We start from the raw sequence: 27,893 nt of genomic DNA, 5'->3' as shown, positions 1-27,893 counted from the left end.
TAATTGTATAATACAACTAGTTTTTGAAAAGTGCAGAGGACTAATATGTGGGCTTATCAGAAAAGTGAAAATACTAATTCAAAACATTCTTTATTTAGCAACTGTTCCTATTATTCCGTTCTGAATAGATGAAATACCTTATGCAAATATTCTCAAATGGAAAAATTCACGTTAGCTAGTTACGTACCTGTGGTATAGATAGTTTAGAACATACTTTGAAATGTAGTGGGATAAAGAAGTACTACTTTTCTCTTAAAGTATTTTAAGTAGTACTTGAATTAACTGTAGGTTTTTTAAAGAATGAGATTAAAGGATTTAGATTTAAACTAGCTGACATTTCTCATATATCAAATAGCACTTTAATAATGGTCCATCCTATTTGCATAATGAGGGGCGTTATCACCTCTGCTGTCAAAACACAAGATTGTTTTCCCTTCAGGAATGAATTATCTGGCCTACTTAGCATACACAGGTACAGAAAGGTTTGTTAACGCTCTTATTTAGGTAATTTTTCATGTTAGCACAATGAATGATATTTTAAAAATAGAGATACCTAAATCCATGAAAATTATGGAGACATGCATTTCAGTCATCTTAATCATTTCTTGAAAGATTTGTCGGGTCATTTATAACTATGAAAATAAACTTTCAGGTTACTACTATTAATATTGTCTTATTTACGTTATAACTGCAGAATAATTTGCTTGTACACTAGATTATAATTAGGGCACTTGGTAAACTCCCTGTAGTAACTTTTATCTATTTAGCTGGCAGTTTTTATCAGTTTTATACTAAGAGTTGATTTCTTTTGTGTGCTTAGCAGGAACGGATGCAGGGGTCTGTGAACTGAGTAGTGCAAGTGCTGAAGAGGGAGATTTGTTTTGAGGAAACGGGAAAGAGGAAGAAAAGAGAAGGAAAAAATACATAATTTCAGGAACGAGAGAGAGAAGAAAAACGGGGACTATGGGGAGAAAAAAGATTCAGATCACAAGGATTATGGATGAACGTAACAGACAGGTGAGTAGCAAAAATAACTGTTTGTATTGGAGCTTCATGTTATAGTATATTGCTGGTGTGGCTTACACAAGGCATTGGTAATAAAGAAGATAAAGATTTTTTAAAATATTTTAACCTTGCGTTACACAATATATGAATAAATGGATCTCTAAGGTTCTTTTGGAAATATCAAGATGTCTGACTTGTATATTTTTGAAGTTTATTAATATGTTACAGTTAGAGGTTTGGTGACATAGGCCCTGATCCTGCAAAGACTTATGTGCATGCTTAACTGTACACACACTGGGAGCAGTCCCATTGACTCATGCACAATGCATAAAGTTAAGCATGACTGCAAGTCTTTGCAGGATCCGGGCCATAGCACCTAATCCTGCAAACCCTTATACACATGAACAACTTTATTTGCGTGAGGAGTCGCACTGAACTCAGTGAAACGCCTCACATGTGTAAAATGATTCATGTATGTGCATTTTGGCACAACTGAGTTCTTATCTATGGTACAGGAAAGTACTTGTTCATAATATGTTGAAGTCTTTGCTACTTGTGTGTTGGACATGGATTTTGAAAGGGATCTGCACAGCATAATGTGGCTTAATAATCAAGACCTAATAATGCTGGTATGTTGCATGCACCATGAAACAAAGAGTCTATACTGATATTGGTAGGAAATAAGTCTGCCAGGGTCAGTCACCTAATTTTTTTTAAAATGTGCTGGACAGTCTGATACCAAATATTAACAGCAGTACATCCACTGGTTAAATGTGATCATAAGCCAAAATTAATGTTTCTCTATTTTAAGAAAAATAAAAGTCTCACTATTCAGTGTCCTGAATTAAAATCTGTCAATGTATACTTAATTTGTACCTGAGATATTGTACTAAGATTTAAGGCCCAAAAATACAGAAATAAGATACATAACATTATTGAACAGTATGACTAATTGCCCATTAAGAGTGTGGCTACAATTTAGGATTACCCTACTGTAATTATTTTCTATACATCTAAAAGCATTTAGTACTCAGTTAATGTTAATATACTAATTACATGTATTTGATTTATTATTTTCTTTGTATATGCAAATTTGTATTATAGGAAATTATTATGTTGTCTTTAGAGCTTAAAGTCTCATAATACCATCCAGAAGCAACCCAGTAGAGGAATGATCTAAAATTTTAGTTTTCAAGCGTGTCTTCCATTGAATTTGTAAGCGCTGTAGTATGAGCATGCCTTGTACTCTTCGTGGCAGAAAATCGAGTTTAAAAAGCAAACAATGCTAGGATTTATGATGGATACAGTCTGTGTTTTCCCTACAGGTTGCTTATTGCTGTGGGCCAAGCCAGAAAGCAATAATTCTGTCAATATAAAACCACCATATTTGTTTTAATTGCTCTGTAGCTTGAAATTGAAATTAAAGTTGAAATATTGAACTGGATGTGTCATTAACCATTTAGATACTGGTGTTCTGGCCAATACCATATTACCACAATTTCTTCCAAAGCATGTCTGAATTAACATGTTGTAAATAAAGCTACATAATTTTGCCATTAGTAACATTCATTTATATTGTAGCTTTAGTATCCGCTTTCATGTGTTAATAGAAGCCAATAGAGGACTTCATTCTCCAGTGCTGTGAATCTGGCACCTTTCATAAGGAGTAAATTTACTTTTAAAAATAAATAATACAGATCTTTAAATCATTTACTGTAGTACTCCAAGATTTTTAACACCAGTTCTCAGAATTAGTAATATCTAAAAGCCTTTCTTTGATTTATATATATTTCATCAGCAATCTTGCAGCCACTCTTAGTCATAACACTGGAAGACTAACAGCTATAGCATTACTATAGAAAGGGTTTATTTTTCCAGTATTGGTTATTTTCATAATTTTGGCAAACCAGACTTAATAACAAATCTGGAAGGATAATTGTACCATCCTTTAGCTGCCACACAGTATAAGTGGCTTGATGCTGTTGTCTCATTTCTAATAACATTTTGAAAACTCCAGTAGTAAACTGTTTCTATTGGTTTTTCTCCTTTGTACATTTAGGGCCTGATCCAGAGCCCGGATCAGGCCGTAAAGATTTTTGTTGACTTCAGTGGGCTTTGAATCAAGCAGCTGAGGTCCAGCTATACTATTAGCAATTCAATATGACTGGATTTTCACTGGCTTTGCTGATTGTTCTTTTAAAAATTTGAACAGGAAGTACTACTTCACAAACATGGGTATTTGTTAAAATATTTCACATCCTGTCAGCTGTTGCAGCTTCTGAGCACAGTTTCATCACTGAATTTGTTTTCTAATGTATACATTTGTGCATTATGTTTTTTTTTTAAAGTCTTCTATATATTGATTTCTACTACTCCATTATATCTGTGAAAACAGAGGAACCAAATTAATTTGGATGCACAGAACAGGGAATTCATAAACTGTAAGAAGTTTTTTTAATATTCTTTTTTTTAAAGTCCCAGTTACAGCCCATTTCTGCAAACCTTACTCATGCAAGTAGTCCCATATTCTAGTCTAATGAAACTACTACTGAATGAGTGAGGACTGTTCACCTAGTTTATGGGTTTGGGCTCTTAGCCTGTTCCCATCATAAGGAAAGGTTTTCACAAGGGACACAGAACAAAACCAAATCTGTTTATCTGAACCTGTCATATAGTCATTCGTATTGCAATTTTCAGTGTAGTTCTGAGCAAGGAAGGTTGGATGCAGAGGGTGGGGGAGTGTGCTGCATGTGGAGTGTTCATCCCATGTGCAGATCGTGCTATGCCTGAATTCTCTGCAGGGCAGCACATAATGCATGGGAAGGCATGAGGCATGTATCAGGGCCAGAGGACCCAGTGATATATAGATCTTCCGATCCTCTCCCTACAGTGGTGATGCCCCATAAGGGCTCACTGAGTCTTCTTCAGACATTTGGCTGGAATATCTTCAGCAGAAGGACTCTGCAGTTGCTCCATGGCCTGGAGAAAGTGATTCCTCTCCACTATCCCCCACACATTTACCCTGCCTGACTAATCAGGTGGGACATTGAGCAGTGGATTTGCCCCATTGGGATAGAGATGGCAATTGTTTGTTTAACAGATTACTACTTGCTGTACTATAAGTCTCTTGTGCTGTGAAGAGCGCTTATGTGAGCAGCTTGCAAGAGGCAAAAATAGTGGTGTCTTCTAGCAGTAAAAGTATCTCTTTCTAAAAAGAGTTATCTCGATGGATATACTTGGGTACTTGGTTGCTAATCTGGCCTTAAATGGAAATTAAAACCCTCAAATTAAAACAGATGCATGTTATAAGCAGCCAGTGTGATCAGCACCTTTCTTCATTAAATGTTTGATAATAAATTCTAGATAAATATTGAGGGAACGAGAAATGCTCAGAGTGCTGTTAGAATCATAGAATCATAGAATATCAGGGTTGGAAGGGACCTCAGGAGGTCATCTAGTCCAACCCCCTGCTCAAAGCAGGACCAATTCCCAACTAAATCATCCCAGCCAGGGCTTTGTCAAGCCGGGCCTTAAAAACCTCCAAGGAAGGAGACTCCACCACCTCCCTAGGTAACGCATTCCAGTGCTTCACCACCCTCCTAGTGAAATAGTGTTTCCTAATATCCAACCTAGACCTCCCCCACTGCAACTTGAGACCATTGCTCCTTGTTCTGTCATCTGTCACCATTGAGAACAGCCGAGTTCCATCCTCTTTGGAACCCCCCTTCAGGTAGTTGTAGGCTGCTATCAAATCTCCCCTCATTCTTCTCTTCTTGAGACTAAACAATCCCAGTTCCCTCAGCCTCTCCTCATAAGTCATGCACTCCAGACCCCTAATCATTTTTGTTGCCCTCTGCTGGACTCTTTCCAATTTTTCCACATCCTTCTTGTAGTGTGGGGCCCAAAACTGGACACAGTACTCCAGAGGGCCATTTCTCACAAGCCTTTTCACTGTGCTTTAGACCAGAGAGGAAGAATAAAAATGCCTCGCAGCCTCATGTTAATGGCAGATGGTTGGAACTCTGCTGTGGGCTTGCTGCTATAGCAATCCTAGCAACTGGGAGGCCAGTAAGAGTTATCTGCATGCTCAGATTCTGTGGCACCATCAATTGAGGTGGTAGCCAACAATATCAGCCTTGTCCTCTGACTTTGGACCATAAGTTCCAACAGAGACTAGCCAGCAAATCAGATTGTTGAGGGTTGTCAAGATGAGGGCTAGAAAGAGGGGGGGGATTTGCAAAACATAGATATTTTTTCTGTTTTTCTGTTTGTTTATTTCAAAGGCCAAAAAAAAAAAAAAATCAACTAGCTCCACAGTTGATTGTAATATGGGAGGCAAGGGGTATTTTCCAAACATTTTATTTAAATTTCCCCCCATTTATTTTTCAAATTTTGAAATTTGAAACATTTCAACCAGTCGTAGCGAGGGCCATTTGCAGTTGCACTGGTGTCCCTATAGAGAAAGGTGAAATGGTGGTGGGGGGGAGGGGAAGAGCTCCAGAAATTCCCTTTACACTACCAAGACAAAGCAGGCAGGCTTAAAGGGGTAGGTAGAGGACCATCAAATAGTATAGGAAATACGTACTCAGATATTAGACTTTCTCCCCAAAGTAGCATGGCTCTGTAGCTGGTTTGAAAATGATATTAGAGGCACTTGGAAAACACATGCAGAGCAACTTTTGCATGTGTACGACTTTTGATAATTCTTAGCTCCCAGCACATGTGTGAAACTAGGTAAAACAAGACTTGCTACAGTTATCAGCTGAACAGAGAACAAATTAAAGCAGATAAGCAAAGTGAAGTTACAGGGCAGGGAAGAGTATCCTGGAGGGAAATGTCCGTTTGCAGGAAGACCTAGATTTGTTCTACTGACTCCAATAGCTCATGCGGCTAGTTTCAAAACTAGTTTCAGATTTACGGGCATCTATTTTTATCTACATTAGCTCTGTTGAAAAGAACAGAACTACAAGATCGTCATCTCAATCAGAATGTCATCTGTAGAAGCAGAAAAGGGAGCCTGATGATTTAGTGCAAAGATCAGCTCAAATTTAGGACGACATTTTGTGAGATCCCCCCCCCCCCACCACCACAAAAAAAATTCAGTCTGCTCTCACAAGTTAACTTGGTTTTAGTCTAGTTTTGAGATTTTATGAGGTTGGTGGGTTGCCCCCCAATTACAGTGTTTTATGAAGGGAATATCTCAATAACATTGAATAGTGCAGCTCTGTACCACTCTTTTCAATGAGATGTACCTTAAAACCATAATGTAGCCCTTAATTTCTGCAAGCCTGATTTGCCATCCTTACTCCCATTAAGTAGTAATTTACATCATGAGTAATGGCACTGGAATAGATTTTCCTTGTTAGGCACAACTCCTAGTTTTATCAGAGAGGCTACCTCAACATTTCTCTCTCTTTAAGTAACAGAAGATGTATACTGAATTTTAGTGGCCAGGTTACTAATTTTAATGGCCCAATTGGCTCTGATTCCATTTTAATCTGAAATTCTTTCATGTTGTACTAATCTAATTGAGATTCCATACATGGTAGAGAAAATGTTTTACAAGAGATGCAGACCTAATAATGAATTTCATGGCTGTATTATATTTAAGATTAGGTATGTTTGTATTTCCAAAATATGCCAGAGTATAATTTAAAGTTAATTAGCTTTAGGTAAATATTTAGGCCAAATTACTTTTAATTTGAAATATGAATGAGCAGCCTAAGTAAGGATAGTCCAATAGTAATTATGGTATCATTAAACATAGGTGTGTTGAAAACTAGAGCAGATATGGCCACTGCCTTTCTGTCTTGTAAGGATTGATTTGGAAGGCCCTGAGGGAGAAAGAGTTGGAGGTGGGAAGCAGAACTGAAGCCATTGTGGAGAGGAAGAAGTTACACTCTTCCTGTTATGACAGGAAATGCAGACAAATGTGCTTCCTGACCATTTGCTCAGCAGGGAATGAAATATTCTTTGACCTTTACCTTACGAACATTTTAGTTTTGTTGAACTAGTAAACATGTTTTTTACCCTAAACATTTATTTGTACCTGCCAGACCTAGTGAATGTGGTATAGATAAAAAGTCAGTTTTATTGTACTTTATATTATCTAGAGTATGTGTATATGGATAGAAAGAATATATTTTCTCACTAATAAGATGCCCATGTCTATATATCTAGATACAGTATAAGTGAGTTAATTCAATCTGTCCTAATGAGTGAAGAGGAGTGGGATAACTGAGATTAACCATCATTATGCATATCATTCAACAGAGAAAAAAAATAATATCCAACCATTCTTCAAGTCTGAATATGATATAGGTTACGTTTTGGAGAATTAGAACTGTTTAGAATATATGGGAATATTGCCTACCCTAATAATTTGTGAGTTGTATACCATCCATTAATTAACATACCTCTGAGTTATCCCTCTCCTCTTTTTTCATGAAGACAAATGTCATAACAGAGATCAGCCATTATGTACTAAAAAATTTAGGACTTGTGAAAGAGTGAATAATCTCACAGTTTCTGCTTCGTTATTTGTGTGCTGATACACTAACAATACAGTGTAATGAAAAAGTACAGCACCTTCATTTTTGTGAAGCTTAATCATGAGATGCTAAAAGAACCCTGTTTTATAAGATAGGGCCATTTAATATATTACAGTCATAATTTTAGGTCATTCTACTTAGAGCTCCTCTTTAGTACTGCTGTTCAGCAAGTCAAGGCTCAGTATGCTTGAGGCTGTCAAGCACAATAGTTCTTTTTGCAGCATAACTTGCTGCTATGTTATCCCTATAAGTTATGCTGGAGAGTTACAAGAACGTAGAGCAGGCTGCTGAAGAGTCCCTTACTGCTCTTTAAAGGACCTTTCATTTAATATGGTATGCCTAGTCGTTGTCGCATAAAGGAGGGTTTGTCTAGAGGGAATCCTGCAGTGGTGCTGCTTCCCACTGCCACCACCACTGAACATAGTCATAAAGTTTGTTGCAGGAGAGCCTTTTAAAATGACAAAGTGAGCTAAGCAGAATAAAATAGTCAGGAGAGTCGGGAGTGGGAATAGAAAGGGGGTTGCAGCTTTTGAAGAGCTGTCGGGGTTTGGCTATATGATAAGTAGAGATAAGTGTCTGCCCCTGGCACTTTAGTCAAAAGTCACATGGCTCATACATGGCCATCTTGATTTTATGATGATGAGGGTACTTCATTTGATGCTTCCTGTTTGCCGGATAACCCATATCAGCTGACCCCACTCTGACTGAGGAGGGACAACCAGCACAACACTCCCCCATAGCCAGGTAGAAGGCATACATCAAATATTGGATGCATGAGCTGCCTCCGGTTTCCACAGGCCCTCACATTAACATGTACATAATATCAGGAAATGTATGGGGGGGGGGGCGGGTTCAGACTCCCGTCTCTTCTCCTCCTTTCAGTGCCAGCAACTGCACAGCCTCATGTCAGGACAGGAAGAGGTGAGGGAAGACCTGACATACTGTCCACGGATTGAATTGCTGCTGGAGGGCAGGGCAGAGCACAGGCTGCTGTTTGGAAAACAGAAAAAGTAAGCCATAGACTTTGTGTCCCCCAATGACAGATACTGAGTACCAGCGATGGCACTGCTATTACAGGCCAGTCACTCTAAATCAGCAGAATAAAAGCTTCTACCTCTCAGCAATGATTTCTGCTCTTACACTGTTCCATTCACATCTACAAGCAGCACAACAATTTTGGCATAATTTTACATAAATAAAAACAATGGCAAGTAGATTGCTCTTTCTTTCTGTTATCACAGTCTGTTGGTATAGTGTCTGAGTGGAAAAAGCATACATACACGTTGTATTATTCATTCCAGTATGTGAAAGGACCTATATACAAAACCAACTAACCTATCTCCTAATGTATTTGATTTAAACAAACATTACTCACTATAAATAGAATGCCAAATTCTGGCACTGTGCCAAATTACCTTCCTAGTGAGAGCATATTGCAGCTATGAAGCAGTGTGAATGTGCACTTGCATTCTAGCTGGTTACAGCTCCATTCACAGATATCACAGTCCCTGATCCCAAAACCATGCCTCAGAAAGCCCATTCACAGCTTTGACCATAGAAAGCCTGAAGAATTGTCTTTCTGTAGTTTTGGAGGAGAACCAGAATTGGAGATGGAAAATGTCCTCCCCAAATCGCCTTTGGTCCATGCTTTCCTTCTTGTGCATACAGTAAGTTTAACCTCTATCCAGAATTTGGTCCAAAATTCACAAAGAACTAGCCTTGATTTATGGGAGAGAAGCTAGGAACTGGCTTTTTCACTCTTCCTTTTGTTTTTGTAATATATAAAACAAGTGTAGTTTGCTCAAAGCCTGTACAATCATCTTTGCATTTAAACTTCCTTACTTCACGTACCCAAGTACTGCAGACTTTCAGGGACTGATCTTCTGAGGTGCTGGGCGTTGCCATTGTTTTCAGTGAAAGTTCAGGGGCTCATCAGCTCTGAAAAGCAGGCTCTAAATGAATAAAGCAAGCTGTATTCAGAGCTTATGTAGAACACATGCAACATGATTAATTTTCAGCATGCTGCAAGTACATGCTCCATTCCCTGCACACTCTACTGGAAATGTTGTCTGTGAAACACTGCTTGGCCACACTAGTTACACAATACTTATAGAATTGTACTTTTGAAAACTTAAAAATACTGACAATTGCTTTTCTATTGTATGGCTTATGTATTTTGTGTGTGAGAGGCTTCAAGGTTTTAAACGGGTAAATGCTAACCTCCTCATTCTAGGCAGCCATTTTATATTTCTCGACACTTAATTCCCCGGTTATATCACTATCATCATAGACTAGTCCAAGAGGCTAGGACTTCACAAATTGCCCAGTCAGGGCTTGATAAGCCTCCTGAATAAAAAAAAAATATGGAAACTTGAGGACAGTACTAGACATCCACTGATCCAGAAAGCAGAAGGGATAAAGCATGTTCCAAATCTGATTTGGACAGCAGGCTCAATTGTTAATTAATTAATTAACTAGTCCTTGGTACAGTCAGCAGGGGTAAGAATATGAAATTATTCAGTCTGTGCTACTGAAAAATACATTTAATATTAATCAGATATCAAAATCCATGCAAATAGGTCAGTTTTATTTTTAAATATGTCAGTAAATTGGCAACACATAGTTAGATTTTACATTATAAGAGTCTTCCTTCCTGAGAAATTGTTCCTGTAGTCTGACAGATTATCTAGCTGCTTATATGGTTTACAGTGTCTGTAGTATCTGTATCAGTAACCTGATCAGTTATCAGAATTATTCCTTTTAGAGATTTTTTTAGCCCTAGTAAAGTAAAGTGATCATATTTGGATTGTGAAATGTTACAGTAAACCCCTTCTCCTCAATACGACCAGGTACAATTTTTGAATATAATCATTAAGCTACTCTGTAGTTTGTGTGCATGCAACTCTGTTTAAGAAATGTCTGTATTTACTTCATGTTGTTCTTAACTTAGCACAAGTAAAAATTATTTAAGTACAGAATTATAGACTTCCAACTATAGGTTTCAGTTGGTTTGCACCTAGACATAAAGAGACAACATATTTTTAATAAATTATTGCAATCTTTAATACTCAGTAAAATCATTGTAGTGCTAAAATATTGTATCCATCATCTTAGTCAATATTTATTAGCTAATTTTGATTTAGGTGGATATAGCTAACAACATATTGGACACAAAATACAAAGTCAAATAATATGTTTGTTGTTTGTTCATATTACTCATCTAAATATTTTAGAGGGTAAATGAGTACATTCCTCTTCTTGATGTGGCTACATAAAGGAAATTATATGAAAGAAGAATGTATTTTTAAATACCTTTAAAAGTACTCTTAATCTCTCCTGAAGGTCTTGACCCTACTGCACATTTATTAAATAAATAGGCTCATCCCTATTACAAACTATTGTAAAAGTATGAGAAATTACATTATTACAATACATTAGTAGGTATAAGTGCAAAAGCTCTGAATTGCAATCAGTCAATGAGTGGAATATTTTAAAAAGAATATTCTAGATCATTTTAGAAACAGTAATTGATACAATTGTTTTTATGTCTATGAACAATGGCAAAAAGCATTATATAATACATTTGAAGACTGTTAAAAAGAACATGGAGATAATAGTGAATTAAATTCAGAGCAATTAAGATTACATTTTAAAGAAAAGTTAATAAAACCTCTAGCTTATCTGTTGTCCTTTTTATTTTCAGTGTTCGTGAAAAGGCACTATAAGTAGTATCTTTTTTGTCATAAGTGTTATGAAATAAGTATGTGCTATGCAGCACATCTGTGTGGTTACCCAAAATGTTCAGGAGCACCTAACAGTAAAGACAAACAGTGGCTTTAAAGATATTTCTGTGCTGAAGTATACTTTGATGGTGAGGAGCTGTAACATGCTAAATACTGAGGTTTCTGTGCAACAGAAACCATATTGTATAGATACACTCCACCTACAGTACTGTGGTCAACTAGTCTGATTGAAAATAGTTTTACATGCAGAAAAATGTGTCGGGTTAGTACATTCTCCCCTCTGCATGTGATCCATAGCTTGTGTAGCCTTTTCTAAAAAATTATATAGATGTTCATATTACTGTGTATAACATTGCATCAAAAGACAAAAGACATGTCTGGCTTCAAGACTAAGCTTGATAAGTTTATGGAGGGGATGGTATGATGGGATAGTCTAATTTTGGCGATTAATTGATCTTTGACTATTAACGGTAAATATGCCCAATGTCCTGTGATGGGATGTTAGATAGGGTGGGATCTGAGTCACTACAGAATTCTTTCCTGGGTGTCTGGCTGGTGAGTCTTGCCCACATGCTCAGGGTTTAGCTGATCGCCATATTTGGGGTCGGGGAGGAATTTTCCTCCAGGGCAGATTGGCAGAGGCCCTGGGAGGTTTTCGCCTTCCTCTGCAGCATGGGGCACGGGTCACTTGCTGGAGGATTCTCTGCACCTTGAAGTCTTTAAACCACGATTTGAGGACTTCAATAGCTCGGACATAGGTTAGGGGTTTGATACAGGAGTGGGTGGGTTAGATTCTGTGGCCTGCGTTGTGCAGGAGGTCAGACGATCATAATGGTCCCTTCTGACCTTAAGGTCTATGATTCTATGATCACAATTTTCTGCAAGCAGATAAAGTGTTTAAAAGGCATTTGAAAGACTGATCAGTTTTTCAATGGTAAGATGAGTTTTTGACTGCGTATTTGATCAATCATGCCAAATAGCAAAAGCCAGCTGGACTTTACCCATTTAGATATGTCTTAATATCAGCCCGTGACAAAAATATAGACTCAAGTCTAATGCTGTGCAAACTGTTTTTTTAAATGCTTGAATAATCAGATTTAATACTAATCTATCTGTTGTTAATAGATTTTATAAAGGTGTTACAATGATCGAGAGGGCAATAAAAGTGACTTCATTCATGATACATTGTGGAGAATAAATGTACAGAGTATTGGCATACAGCCACATCTCTTTGAGATAGACTAGCGGTAGGAATTAGAAGGTACTTAAATGTCACGTTTTCCATGGCATGACCAGCTGGGATTCAAAGGTAGACTAGGGTTGACATTAGCATTAGCTTGCATTAGGAGTGTAACAAGATAAAACAACTGCCTTATGAACCATGCACAATGGAATCTTTTTTGCCTCAGTGATGAACCATGTGCATAGGTACTTTTACTGATGGTATTAAAGAATTGGTAGCACTGAGTGTCAGATTAAGCAAGTCTACACTACCTGGTTAGTGCTTGTCCTCAAAGTGTCAAATACCCTCACTGCATATTTGATTTGAACTGATAATTATTTTAGTACCGTACGTTTATTCACTTTCAAAATCCATCACAGAAAATTACTATAGAGGAAAATAGCTATTAAAAATAAAATATCTATTTATGTGTTTAATGCAAATGGAACACAGGAAAAAACAGAAACAAGTCAGTTCTTACTATTAGATTAGATTTCTCATAGTAAGAAACTCATATACTACTTTGATATTAAATAAAATGTGTTGACAGGTATGTATGGATAAGAGCTCACCTCAATAATGCATATATATTACTGGCTAGTCAGTACTTATATAACTTGTTCTTCACTCCCGATTTATATTCTTCATTGTACTGACACTTGAGAACTTGAAAGTGAAACAAAAAGGATTTTTTAATATATTTGGTAATTTTTCAAAACTGTTATAGATCTGAGCATCTCTACATCAAATCTTTTTTGACTAATTAAATGTGATAGAACTTTTCTTACTGGTAGACAAATTGGGGGGAGGGAATTCAACTGGAATTAATATCTGTTAAATAAGAATAGGCTGAATCTTTTGTTAAAAGTTTTCTAGAACTGAGGTGTTATGTTTAAAATGTTGTGGGGGTGGGAGGCAAAGATATCTACTATGCAGAATAAACGTAATAGCTTAGGTGTGGGCAAAAGATTAAGTGTACTGAATTAAAATATTTTGGGAAGAACCCAGTGCCAATGTTTTAAACTGGTTAATGAGACAGGAAAAATTCACAGCTCAACGGAAATGCCCCATATTTTTTTACTTTCTGTAACTTGAATTGTGCATTGAAGATTGTATGCATTTCCCTCAGTTACTTAGCACTCAGATATTTATATTCTGTATTGGAACTATATTTCAATTTATTTGCTTTCTGGATGAACTTATTAAAGCTCAAAGACTATAGCAATTGCAAGTTATAATTTCATAAAAGAAAAGGGACTTAAAGAGACTTAGGGATTTTTGACAGACCTGTTTTCCTTTTTCCAGGTGACATTTACAAAGAGGAAATTTGGGTTAATGAAGAAGGCTTATGAGTTGAGTGTTCTATGTGACTGTGAGATTGCTCTAATCATCTTCAACAGCACCAACAAACTGTTCCAGTATGCCAGCACTGATATGGACAAAGTGTTGCTGAAATATACAGAGTACAATGAGCCACATGAGAGTCGAACGAATTCAGATATTGTTGAGGTAAGAATTTATGTCCTGTGAGGACTAATTTTTGTCAATGCTCATCTAAGACATCTGATCTTAATGAATGATTTCTGAAGTTGTGTAGTTTATTTTTAAGAATACCGTAATTTAAAAGAATTCAAGGAAAATTGACTTAAAAGTTATATAACAAATGTTGGCACTTTCTCTGCCACACAAAAATGGTTGAACATTGGAAAAAAATCTAACTTTGCTTAGAATGCTTTTACCAAATATGTAAAATTAGAACATGGAAACAACATTTATCAGAATGTTATTGACACCTTATAACATTATTATAGTAATATTATTTAATGTAGACTCTTAAATGTAGTAGTCTGTATTTTAACTGTTCAAGAATATTAATTCAAACTTAAAACATTCATTTTCAGCATCCATTAATTCCATTACTATCATAGCAAGTTAAACATAGTTTAAGGCTCAAACCAAAGTAAATATGACTTTTATGGATTTTGTTAATATAATAAAACATTAGAGTAAAATTTCCAAAAGTGCCTAAGTGACTTAGGGGCCTACAGGTAACATTTTCAAAAGCACTTCAGTGACTAGGCACTTAAGTCACTGAGGTGCTTTAGAAAAGTTTACCCTTAAACTCTTAAATCACTTAGGTGCTTTTGCAAATGAGACTTAGATGCTTCTGAAAATGTTACCCTTGATGTACACTAGTCAAGAATTTTGAGCGCTGCAATAGAAGAGATTAAATTTAATGTGTACCTTTTAGATACTTTTGATGAAGAAATAGTTCATGAGCCTAGGAATTATTTCAGCTCAGTACTAATGTGGACACGAGAACAAATGGATATAAACTGGCCGTCGGGAAGTTTAGGCTTGAAATTAGATGAAGGTTTCTAACCATCAGAGGGGTGAAGTTCTGGAACAGCCTTCCGAGGGAAACAGTGGGAGCGTAAGACCTCTCTGGCTTTAAGATTAAGCTTGATAAGTTTATGGAGGGGATGGTTTGATGGGATAACGTGATTTTAGTCAACAGGTCAATAACGTGCCATCGCTGGTAATTAGTAACAATGGTCTATGATGGGATATTAAAAGTTACTATAGAGAACTTTTTTCCGGAGGGTCTGGCTGGAGAATCTTGCTCGCATGCTCGGGGTTCAGCTGATCACCATATTTGGGGTCGGGAAGGAATTTTCCTCCAGGGTAGATTGGCAGAGGCCCTGGAGGTTTTTCGCCTTCCTCCGCAGCATGGGGCAGTGGTCGATTGCTGGAGGATTCTCTGTGACTTGAAGTCTTTAAATCATGATTTGGGGACTTCAACAGCTGAGTCAAGGGAGAGAATTATTCCAAGAGTGGGTGGGTCAGCTTTTGTGGCCTGCATCATGCGGGAGGTCAGACTAGATGATCATAATGGTCCCTTCTGACCTTAAAGTCTATGAGTCTATGAGTCTATAGATTGTATTGTACTTGCTGCTAGAGGTTCACAATGCAGTCACATGAAACTATATTAACAAATATTGTAACCAAGAATATAACCCTTTTTGCAATCTAATTTCACGTTGATGTACAGGGCCCTACTGTTTAGCTACCTCCCAGATCCACATGCACATCTCCTTGCCCCCATTAGGAAGGGGAGTGAGTTCTCACCAAAGGGTGCACCATGGGTGCTGGAATCCATGTGAGGTGGGACCATGAAGGGTATGGGATGAACAATATTCCCCCCACCTCTCCAAGCCCCCCTTGGAGCCTCCACATAGATGGCCAAAATCTCCTGCTGATCTCTGGGGATTCAGCCCTGGGACTGGTGGCCAGTCCCATGTGCCATTCTGCATGGGACAAACCCTGACCCCCAAATTATCCTCCTTCCTCTCCTGACAGAACAAAAAGAGTGCATTCTTAGGGAGGAAAATCTTGTGAAATTTTCCCTTTAAGCTCCCTCTTTCAGGTTTTCCTATGGAAATGGGTGATTAGGCCAATAGGTCGGGATTTAGCTGAGTAATTTGCTGTGCTTCACAATGAGTGTATATGTCCTTTGATCAACAAGTCCTTTGGTTTCCAAGAAATTTCAATGTAAAAGTGAAATTTAAGCTATGCTTATGTTGCTGTAACTTTAAGGGGTAGATTTTCAAAGGGAATGATATGCACACCTGCAAAACCCTTTTTATTTTATTTATTTATTTATTGCACAAAAAAATTGTCTGATTTACTCATGTGATGGCCAGTTTGCATTCGAATATGTAATTCTGTGGCGACACAAACTTCTGTGGATAACCCAATTGTTTTCAACCCTTAGAAAATTTAGCCGAAAAATGGGTAAATATAATTATTTAAATAGAATGATGTTAGCAATAAAGAGAACAAGTGATAGTAGTTTAATCAGTGGGCAGTTTGAGTGATATGGTTTCTAGCATTGAGAAGTGCTTAGGCCTCTCCAGTGACAGTATTGTTACAAGGTCGGAAGAAATAGTTAAGCATCATGTTAGTGTTGAAAAAGATTTCTTATATTACCAAAAAAAAATCTGTGCAAGTATGTCTTTACTTGATCATTAACTTTACTGTTACCAATACAATGGGGCAAAAAACCCACAAAAGAGCAGACAGATGGCTTTGCACTCTGTGTAGTTTTGATATATGTTAAGGTGCAGAATACAAAACTGCCACATTTTAAATATTTAAATTGATAATTTAAAATGTTACTGCATTATGAGTATTTCCTTGTGGGGAGTCCGCTGCATTTGGCTGTGTGACATCTAGACTTCATATAGCTTTTAATTTTGTTCTGCCTAGGCAATCAAAAGCAGCCTAAGGATTGGATGGTATTATTAAGTTTGTTCATTTTCATCTTAATGATTGTTCAATAACTATACTTCAGCAAAAACACAGAGCATAGCTCTGCTTGCAGCTTTCTATAGAACTAGAGAAGAAAATCTTTTAAAGTAACATTGTTTTTGAAATACATGCAAGGTATGCCCATGTAACGTCCTCTGTAATTAATTTAGAATCCCAATTTCTCTTCACATGATGCATAGTAATGTCTGTTTAGTTACTTGTTTCGATTCTGCTGTTGGTCATTAGCACATACACCTCTACCCCAATATAACGCTGTCCTCGGGAGCCAAAAAATCTTACTGCGTTATAGGTGAAACCGCGTTATATCGAACGTCCTTTGATCCGCCAGAGCGCACAGCCCCGCCCCCCCCGGAGCATTGCTTTACTGCGTTATATCCGAATTCGTGTTATATCGGCTCGCGTTATATCGGGGTAGAGGTGTATCACAACTTCTTCAAATGGTATATATTCCTATAATTCAAAAAAATATGTAGATAAGAACATTAGTATGGCCATACTTGGTCAGACCAATGGTCTGTCTAGCCCAGCATCATGTCTTCCAACAGTGGCCAGTGCCAGGTGCTTCAGAGAGAACGAACAGAACAGGGCAATTATCAAGTGATCCATCTGCTGTCGTCCAGACTCAGCTTCTGGAAATCAGAGGTTTAGGGACACCCGGAGCAGGGGGCTGCATCCCTGACTATCTTGGCTAATAGACATTGGTGGACGTATCCTCTGGGAATTTATCTAGTTCTTTTTTTAACCCCGTTATAATTTTAATCCTTGATGTACTTTCAGTACTTTCACATGAAACTATTGCTATTCAGATTTATGCCTAAATTTTTTTTATATAGCTCTGATTAAAGTTGTTAGTTTTATTATCAGCCATTTTAAATGCATTTTACTGGAATTAATTATGTCTAGTATTTATGAAGATACCACTCTTCAGATAACAATTTATTATTTGAAGTAACAGAAGGCACAGGACTTTGCATTTCTAATAAGTGTTATGCTGTTTTTCAAGGAAGAAATGACTTGGAATGAAGTTAATGGGTGTTCTAATAGTTGGCAATGTTATTGCAAATCACACCAAGCTATCTCAGTGCTGCCCAACTTGTACATATAGAATTCAGAGTACAGCCATGACACGAAGTAGATTAGCTAATATTAAGAGAATTTATAAACCTTTTAAACCCAGTTGCGTTTGTCTTATTTTCAGACTTTCTAATTTATCATATTAAAAACAATTATTCCTATAATGTTCTTTATACATAACAATCACAGTCCCATATGATACCTATCTCTGAAATTGCCTATACAACTTCATTTCACTCAATATGCAACAGATCCAATGTTACCTTAGTTATAAAAATTTATTCTGAAACACAGGAGTGGGAGTTTAGAGTTCTTCAAGTTTGTAAAAGTTATCTGTTAATTGGGTTGGTTTCATGCATTACAATGTAAATGTCCTCTTACCACCTACTGTTGACCTAAACTCTAACATAGAGGTATATCACTTTTGAGAGAGAAAAGTGTATTCACCCTCCATGTTTGCTCATGTTTGAATCTCTTCTAAGCAGTGAATGACAACTATTCCAAATCCTGTTGAATTATGTGTGGCAGTTTTGTGATGTGTATTGGTTCTGCAAACAAAGGTTCACTTTGAGGCCTCGGTTTGGAGTTGAACTGTGTTCCTAAAACTGAAGCCTCAGTGTCTTTAACCACTAAACCACCCATCCCACAGTCTTTCATTAAATCTTATTTCTGTTAATAAAGCACATCAGTTATTGGGATTTGACGATTTATTTTAAGGAATAGTATGAGCTATGTAAGATTTGGTTCTTGCTAAACCTTTCGGTTTTGATGGCAAAGATGAACTTCTACATTATGTAAACTTCCTAATGCTGTATGATAGGTACCAAAAACAATACTTACTACAGTTGTTGGTCTAAAAATAGAATTCTCTTGTGCGATAGAAAATTTTAGATTACTAGAAGTCTTGTTATTCTTTACTTTAAAGTGGGATAGGTCTTTCTCAGAATAAAAACTCCTTTTGCATTTACTACACATTTTTGTTTAATCTATAAAATAGCATTGTTACAACTATGGGTTTCATTCCATCTTTAGTTGTATACAAAATACCTTAGATTCTCCCTTTCTTTAATTGAATGGGATCTATAATAGGTATCTCTTACTTAACATGCACAAAATCATAGTCCTCCAGTTTTGGTTACTGAGGTCATAATACTGAGGCTGTATTGGTATTTCTGCTTGGGGATGAGGAAAAAATGGGATTAAGATAAAAGTGGGGTGGGCTGATTTACTTAAGTGAGAAAATTACACTTTTCTGCAGTAGAACAGAGATCTCAATGTTTGTTCAAAATCATGGGGTCTGATTCTCCTCATTTGTATAAGTTTTACAGTTGTAACATTATTGACTTCAGTGGAGTTTCTCTTGCTGTACACCAGTCTGAGTGAGAGGAGAATCAGGCCCATGGCTTGTGAATTTGAGTTGCTTATATACACTGGCTCTGGGCCCCATTTGCTGCCCATGTCCCTAAAAAGTAAGTGGGTCATATGTCATAAATAAAGGATGCATGCGTCTCATAAGGATACCTCTAATGAACTAATCTTTACACACCTTGAAAACATGGCCTTAGTTAAAATAGTTTAGTCTGTTAGTATATGTCTGATTAAAATGCATGGAAAACACCAGTTTTGATTATTTTGACACACAAAGTCAATAGGTCTTAATTTGTTAGACATAATACACATATTACAATTATAATAGGCAAATCTTGTCTGCAACTGCCAGTTGTACCAAACCTTAAGGTCTATGAGAGCTACAGAGCCATGCCTAAACAGCCCTTTGTCTGCAGGAAGAACTGATCTTTTTTGCCTCTTTTTTGTGCCTGATCATGCTTTTCCCTATGGTTTATTCTGTTCCTCATATCAGAGACCACTTTCCAACATTACCGCCAGGTTTTGGGCTAATGGACCCACCTCTGTTACCCAGCCTTATGAGCATCACATAGCTTTCCCTCCCACATCACCCCCTTTTTACTTTTACCACAACTGCAATATTTGCCTACTGCCATCTGAACAAGGGAGAAGGTGGGCAGCACCTCACCATTGATAAGGAAGCATGTATGAAGGACTGCTCCATGACACACGGCTATTTATCATCCTCTGTTTGCTCTAATTTATCCAGTCTAGTGCATTTGTTCTCCATTCTCCATTTGGGCAGAACTCCATTGACTTGAAGTGGAAATCTTGCCTGAGTAAGGGATACAAGACATAGCACATTCAGCTCAGCCAATAGTGCCAAAGCACAGTGTCATTCCTCCAGGAGACTGGAAAGGCCATTGTCCTTTGTTTGCATGGGGACTATTTTTAGAGTTATCTTGGTTGAAACATAATTACAATCATAAGTGTATTCCAGAAATCCAGTGTGTTTGTTTAGCTAAGCCATTAGACTTTTTGCAGATTTAAAGTGGTCTCCTGCCTGCCTTCCCCCATGCCATTACAGCCTCAGCTACTGTCTCATCTTCATCAAGTCTCTCATGAATCCTTACCAAGCCCTGTTCTTTTTCAGTCTCTCAACCTCCTAGTCCCCTCTCTTTGATTCCCACTCTGTCTCCATGCACATAAATCACTCCCTCTCCCTGCCCGCCAATTCATCACTCAGCTCTTTTGTGATCTCCAGTCCATCAATCTCTCTGACCCTTTGCTGCCCATACTTCCCCCTTTCTCAAGTTGACCTCCACCTCTCTGTTGATTCCTTGGTCACTACCTTTAACTCAAATTCTCCTGCTCAGTTCCTCTTTCAGATTTGTCCCACTGACCCTCTGTTCTGGCTCCACACTCCTCCACCTCTTCTTTTCCTCATACCACTGAGCAGTTTTGTGGAGAAAAAAACAGAATTCCTCCACTATAATTTGTTTTCTGCTCATTCAACTTTGCCATATTCTTTATAGAAACAGATCCGCTTCTCCACACTAATCATTCAGCTGCTCTTCTCTAAACTTCTACCTCACACACATACACATCCGTGTCCACAATCTTAGCAGTTTTTAAAACAGTTTTGATGTTATCTAGCAAGAACTTCTTTTCCCTACTCCCAGCATCTTCTTCTTTGCCCACAATCTCATAACTTTGAACTGTCTCTCCTGCTATCGACTCCCGACACTTTGACTCTCTCTTCCTAACTCCTCCCCTTCCCTCTTTTTTCTAAATCTTTGTTACACACACTGACCCCTGCTTCTTTCGTTCAGCCTTCAAACACATGTTGGCAGCCCCCATCTCCCAAAAAATCCCTCCTTTAACCTCACTTGCCTGCCTCGTTACCACACTGGCTCCCTCCTCCACTTCACCTCAAAGTTCCTCAAGCATGCCATATCCTCCCACCCATATTTCCTCTTTCCCTGTTCTCTTACTGGATTATGGTCACTATTTCTACAACAGACAAAAGCATGGTAGACACTTTACTGGATAAGTAAAAGACAGGTCCCTGCCCCAGAGAACTTACACGAGTGAGAGCAACAAAGAAAAACATTAGGGTAAAAGATTAAAAAAAAGAAAGGATTACAATGATACAGTCACATGATTACCCAAGTAAGACACATCTGAATCCTCTGCAAGCTCATTTCCATTTCACGACACTTAAACCACCCTTACTAAGGGCCATCTTCTGACCAGTTCTAAGGGTCTCTTCAGCTTGACCTCCTTCATGGTCCCTCATGTCCAATCTTATCTTTCTTAATCTGTCTGCCACTTTCAAAACAATTGATAACTTCCTCCTTTTCTGTTGTCTTCCTTCCTCGGGAGTTTTCCTCATCCTGTTCTCTCCTTCTCCTACATTTCCAGCTGCTCCCTTAGTGTCACTCTCAGTGACCTTCTCCTTCCATCACTGCTGATGCCCCTTTGTCCTCACTCCCCTCCTCTTTATCTCTGGATGACCTTACTCTCATGGCAATATAAGTGACATCATCAAGAGGTAGCTTCATTCAGAGTTCAGTCTAGCAGGAAGATTGTGCTATTACTTGGCTTTTGAGGGTGAAAGGGTATTGTTGCAGGATGGCCAGTGGAAGAGATGATCATTCTATTTTGAAAGCATAAATCACAATTTCAAAAAGCTACACACACTTTACTTACAAGGTCTTTTTAAAAAGTGAATCAAAACTCTGCATGGTTTTTAAAATGTGTTTTGCCCAGGGCCCTGTGGGCTTGTGGCATTGGACAGGGACAATAAAGTGAGCATAGCCAGAGATAGATGTGTGCCAACTGCGGCAGCATTTTCCACTCAATCAGAGAGAGCTGAGATTGTGAACACATGGAGCTCTTCTTGCAGCCTTCATGTCCAGTGCATTTTACAACACACAGAGCCCTGGTTATAAGATACAGTGTTAAAATTGTAGGGATGAAAGATAATTTCTGAAAGGGAAGAAATTCATAGTAATACGAGGCTTTATAAATGGCAGGCTTGGTGCAAAAAAAAAAAAAGCTCACTTTGTTCAGCTAAAATGAATGAGCCCAAATTTTGTATAAGAAAAATATGCAACAAGTGATAGTCCATAATATACAATATTTACTTAAGTATAAGAGGACTAGCTACAGTTGAAAGTCTAATTGGCTTTTAATAGAACCAGCAACATAATGTAGTGAAATGCTACTAAATCTGCTGTGGGATAATGCAGGGACTTGAGAATTAAGACTTAGTGTAGCTTCAATGCATTGAAAAGCTGGGAATCATTAGGCTAGCATTCAGGTGACAAAACCTGTATGCATGTGACAAGCTGTATGGGCAGTATATTGTGTCGCAGAGAAATGCCACAACTCCATATTCCTAATTGACTTATTACATATTATCCCATCAAATCTTACAGACGTGCAGTGGGTCCTTTAGCACACCTAAGATTAGTCACCTGGCGAATGAGCTGAAGGGGAAAAAATTGCCTCTGTCAATTATTTCTAAAGGTCACAGAGCTAATGACTAGCTGGGAGGTTAACTAGATTTTGAAAGCCTCTTGATATCAATTAAGACTCTGATCTGTATATTTGTGGTAAATAAGCCCCGTAACTATTTAAATCTATTGTTTTCAGAAAAGAAACAGGACAACTGTTGTAGTGTATGTAATAAGAGTATTTTCTTCTCTTCACATCGTAACAGAATACTGTATACAAACAAACTGTGAAATCTAGGTTGGGCCAGATTCAGAGCTGGTGTAAATCACCATAGCACCATTGGAATCAGTGAAGCACCCAGCTGAGGATCTGGCCCATTACATGTAGAGTAAGCTTGTTAGGCAACAAAAAGAGTTAAAGTGGTCTAAGGAAGCAGTGCTTTAATGGAAAGAGCTTGGGACTTATGAAACCTGAGTTCTGTTCCCAGCTTTGTAGACAGAGTTCTGGGTGACCTTGGACAAGTTACTTAACTTTCCTGTGCCTCAGTTTCTTCATCTGTAAAATGGAGACAGTGAGACTGACTTCTTTTGTGAAATGGTTTGAGATCTAGGCATGAAAAGTGTTATTTATACATGTAGTAGTATGAGTGATCCATATTTAGTAGCTTCTGCAGGAAAACGCTGCCCTTAGATGCACATGTGACTCGCACTGAGTTCAACAGCTACACTGTGTGCATATCTGAAGACAGAATTTGGCCAAGGCACTTTGTTATTATGGTGACTTTAGGAACTTTTTGAATGTTTGGTTCTTGGTTTACGATTATTAACTGTGGGCCAGATGCTGGGAACTAGTATTGCCAGCCCTAAGTGTTAAAAAATCATAAGTCAGTCACCCTCCCACCCACCCCAAATAATTTTAATTCCAAACTTTTTTGACCAAATAAGTTAGAAACATACTTTTTAAAATGAAAGATGGTATTCTTATGTAATCATGGGACTCCAGGAGCTCAGGCTTTAAGAAAAATATTAGCTGTCTGAAGACTCATGATAAAAGCATGAGTGTTAGCAACACTAATGAGGGATTGAGAAGGCTTTCGAAAAGTCTGCCATGATGCCACCAGTATTCAGACATGAATAAATGGACTTCACTTACTTGGCAACACTGATTTCTGCTCTATGCAAAATGGTTGCTGAACTGAAGGATCAAATCCAGCGGATAATGGCCTTCTGATCCACCTTCCCCTTCCACACGCACATATGGGATTTTGGCCAGTGAATCTGTGCACTGCATGGACACATTAATCAAGTCTGAAGCTCACCCACAATCTTCCCCTCCACATTAAACTATTTAGACTCACTATGAAGATCTCTGCAGCAGGCAAGGGGTGTACAGCCAGTCTGTGCCAGGATCTCCACTGTTGCTCTGCAGCCAAATGAAGGCTTTTTAAAATGCTTTGAGGCCTGCCACAAGGAACAAAGTAGCCCAGAATTTGGCCTTATACTTTTTTACTTTGAATATATTTCAGATTAATCCAATATGGGGAATAATACAGCTAAGGAAAAGTTGCATAATGAGTTGTTTTTCTTAGAAGTGACCAATTCATTACTATGATTTCTCCACAAGTGTTTGGTTTTCATGCAGCACATTTCATCATCTTCAAGGGTCCCAAATGATAGTGAAATACTTCACCTGGTAGATTATTTTTGCATAAAACAGAGAAAGAGCAAGCGAGAGAGAAATGCAAATGCTATGGATTCGTTAGTGATTCTAAACAGCTTTTTGGTGCAGACTTAGTGCAACATCTGGAAAGTTGTCTTTAGCCTTTTCTTGGAAGCAGATAGTAACTTGCAGATTAATCCAAATCTGTTGACAGAGATCATCATGTGACAAACAGTGCAAGGCTGACATTGGAAAACACTGTTTAAAACATTTTAAAGAGTCCCCTTTTCCTGAAGGTGTTTTTGGTGGGTCTGAAGCAATGACAGCTGCAAGACATGGGCCTGATCCTAAGTTAGTGTAAATTGGAGATGCTTTCTTGACATCAATTGAGCTAAGTTGATTTACACCGGCTAAGGATTTGGCCCTATAATTTTGACAGATCCTCCTTTTATTTTATTTTTATTTTTCCACACTCACTAATTGCTTTCAAAATCTTTGAGTTAAGTGTCTCTGTAAATGTTTGGATGTTATTGTTGTAAAAATGCTACGAGAATAAATGTGAAAAATATATTTGCAATATAAATGTGCTTCAGACTTGATTCATGATGCTCTTCTTATGTAAAACTGGGCCTTTAAATCTGTATTGCAGAGTATTAGTTCTACTTCACAGATGCCTGTTTCTTTCTCCAAAACACGATATATCTGGCTGAGAAGCTGGAAAAATCTTACATGTCTGTGTAACATTCTTATAGTCTAATAGCTCAAGAGTTTTTCTCCCAATCTAGTCACTGGAGAATGTTCTTTGTTTTTGTAGTCACTGTTTCACATAGTAACAGCTTGTTGCATTTTGGTCTGTTTGCCAGAGGGTAGGTTTATTTTTAAATCCCTGAACTCTGAATTTTCTTTATTTTTCCAAGATTGGAAGCAGCTGAAATGCCTGAAGTTACAGGTTGAAGGGCCTGCTTTACAATATGAGAAAGGGAAGTTCCATCTTCTCCCACTTTTGTGTTTTTTCTTTCTTTCTTTTTTTTTTTTATTTTTTCCTAACCAGTGTCTCTTAACTGGTAGTTGTCTAAAAATAGAAAACTGCCTAACTAAAAATAGCTTGGCTCTCAGCCTTGCCAAGGAAAATGGAGATGAATAGGCGTGGAATAGAAGGCTGAGTAATCCAGCTCTATTCATTCAGAGATCCCTTTGAGAATGCAGGGAATGATAAAGTGCCCTCAAAAAACCACAGGCCTGACTTGCTCTCTTCAGACTCCTAGGTGCCAATAAACATTTTAGCCCAAGGATATATTTTTTCTCATAGATCGTAAACACTTTCTGAAAGACAGGACTTTGTTTCACATGAGCTGACTTACTGTTGAAAATAGCTGCCTTTCCTAGGGTCCTTTTTTTCCCCCTTTCCATGGGGTTTTTAAATATATTTTCAGATGAGCAGTGAGTGTGGTGTCCTGTTAAGAAATACCATGAAACTTTACATGTCTAGTAGCCATCAATGAAAAAAATTTGATATGTATCACCAGTTGCAGACTTGTTGTGATTGTACCCTCAAAACTTTGCAGATGTCCCTGAGGAGAGAAAATTTCTCCTCTGTGTACAGTAAAAGTAAATGAGTTAGGTAGCTGCTTTATTTAAATAAACAATTAGACTAATTTAGCTGATATATCTGTGTATTATTTAGGCCTTTATCTTGTAGTGCTTCATTCATCCAGTGCTCACAAATTTGGGTTTTTTTAACTAACTGAAAAATGTATTGAGAGCTTTGGCAAGGGTTTAGAGAAATTCTATTCTATTTTATTCTGTAGAGGTTCTTATAGCATCACTGCAGGATTAGAGTGCATGAGGCAGCAGTGAACAAATTAGTTATACTGGGAGAGAGGATTTAAGGGAGGGATTGGGGTAGGTAATTTAAAACAGTTGGGAATTTTGTTTTTGTTGTGTGGGATTGGGTTTTTTTGGTTTGTTTTTTTGTTTGTTTTTTAAGGAATCTGAATACCCTGCACAAACACAGTAACAGGGTGTGGAAATGTCAGCACAGTTCACAGGGTTATTTGGGCCTGAGTATTGTTCTGCTCAGTTCCTGTAATGCTGCTGGTGATAAGGCTCTGGAGACAAAGGACGATAATTGATGGAAGGGGACTTAAATCACTGCAAGAAGAATCAAGGTCCTTGTATCTGTGTACATTGACTCTTCTGGTCTCCTTCCTTCTTGTAAAGCATTTTGTCTTCTTGCATGTTGGCCCCCAACTGCTCTTTGTAATGGAGGCAGACCACAAGTGATTCCTTTATGCAGTATACAGGGTATAATTGTGTCTGTGTGGTGTATTAGGGTGTATTAGTAATTACCAAGGCTGAATTCCCATATTGTATCTTTACTGCAAGCATGGAAAAATAGGACACACGACGCAGCACAGCCATTTTCAACCTAGATAGTGAGCTACTTATAGCTACATTCCAGACAAAGGCTTTTGTGAGCAAACCCATTTTTCATTTTCATCATTAAGACATCCCTGTTTTGTAAAATGTAGTTATTTACCTGAACTCTTACCCAGAACTATTAATCAGAAGCCTAGAAATACCATATCTTCTGCTAAGTCACAACCGTTCTTAATGCAAACTGCTAAACACCCCCCTCCCTCCCAAGACATTTTGTTGTATTTAGATCCTGCACAATGCTTTGTGCTCTCAGTCAATGTGGAGGTGAGTAGTTTGACACTGAGCTCCTTGCATAAGCAGCCTCTTCAGACACACATGAGAGTAAAGTTAATGAGTGTGTAAGTCTTTGCAAACACAGGCCCTTTACCACTACCATATAGTTTTATTAGGTAACCTAACAGATTATTAATTACTAAATAGTTCTGATATGTGAAATTCACCACTCAGAATTAATTAAGGGCCTCATTCAGTGCCCACTGAAGTCAACAGGGGTCTTTCCATTCAAAAGTTTGTGGCTCAAGCTTAAGGGCAGCCATGTCCATTTTTAAGGAGCCATTTCTGCCATTTTTTCACACAGTGAGTAGCACCCTTAGGCCTCAATCCTGCTAATACTTACAAATTGTGCTTAGCGTTAGGTAGGTGAATAGCCCTAGTGGAGTCAGTGGGACGACTCACATGCGTAAAATTAAGTGTTTGTCTAAGTGTTTGTTTATAGAAGTAAGGCCTTACTCCTCAAGTGTGTGTGATGGTGACAGAACAGGCTCTAAATAGTTTAGAACATGGCTCGCCCTTACATGTCTGCACAGGGAAGTAAGGATTTCCACCTCCCTTGCATGGCCATGTAGGGTTGACCACAGTTGCAGTCCCAACTCTTCAGGCAGATGGGTGCTGCATACGAGATTCTTCCCCTGGCAACGATGGGGCAGAGAGTGTGTGTGAAGAGGAATAAAGAGTAAGTGGAGCCATGGCTTTGCTGTCTACTTATCCTCCACATGGGAGCTACCCCTTCAGGACACATCTACACCGCAATAAAAGACCCGCGGCACAGCAGTGGCTGGC

The 27,893-nt window shown here is 38.0% G+C and overlaps 1 protein-coding gene across 1 annotated transcript in view; it reads left to right on the top strand.

The window, feature by feature from the left end:
- MEF2C (myocyte enhancer factor 2C) overlaps window positions 1-27,893 on the top strand; it is a 147,965-nt gene that overhangs the window by 67,757 nt on the left and 52,315 nt on the right. Inside the window, exons 3-4 of the mRNA XM_065406954.1 lie at window positions 821-1,017; window positions 13,827-14,030. Of these exons, the coding sequence (XP_065263026.1) occupies window positions 964-1,017; window positions 13,827-14,030 (258 nt within the window). The 5' untranslated portion in view covers window positions 821-963. The remainder of the gene's footprint in view (window positions 1-820; window positions 1,018-13,826; window positions 14,031-27,893) is intronic.

The sequence above is a fragment of the Emys orbicularis genome, chromosome 6, assembly GCF_028017835.1.
Source record: "Emys orbicularis isolate rEmyOrb1 chromosome 6, rEmyOrb1.hap1, whole genome shotgun sequence".
Lineage (NCBI taxonomy): Eukaryota > Metazoa > Chordata > Testudines > Emydidae > Emys > Emys orbicularis.
The sequence above is the reverse complement of the archived record's forward strand: the minus strand, read 5'-3'. Positions and strand labels throughout refer to the sequence as shown.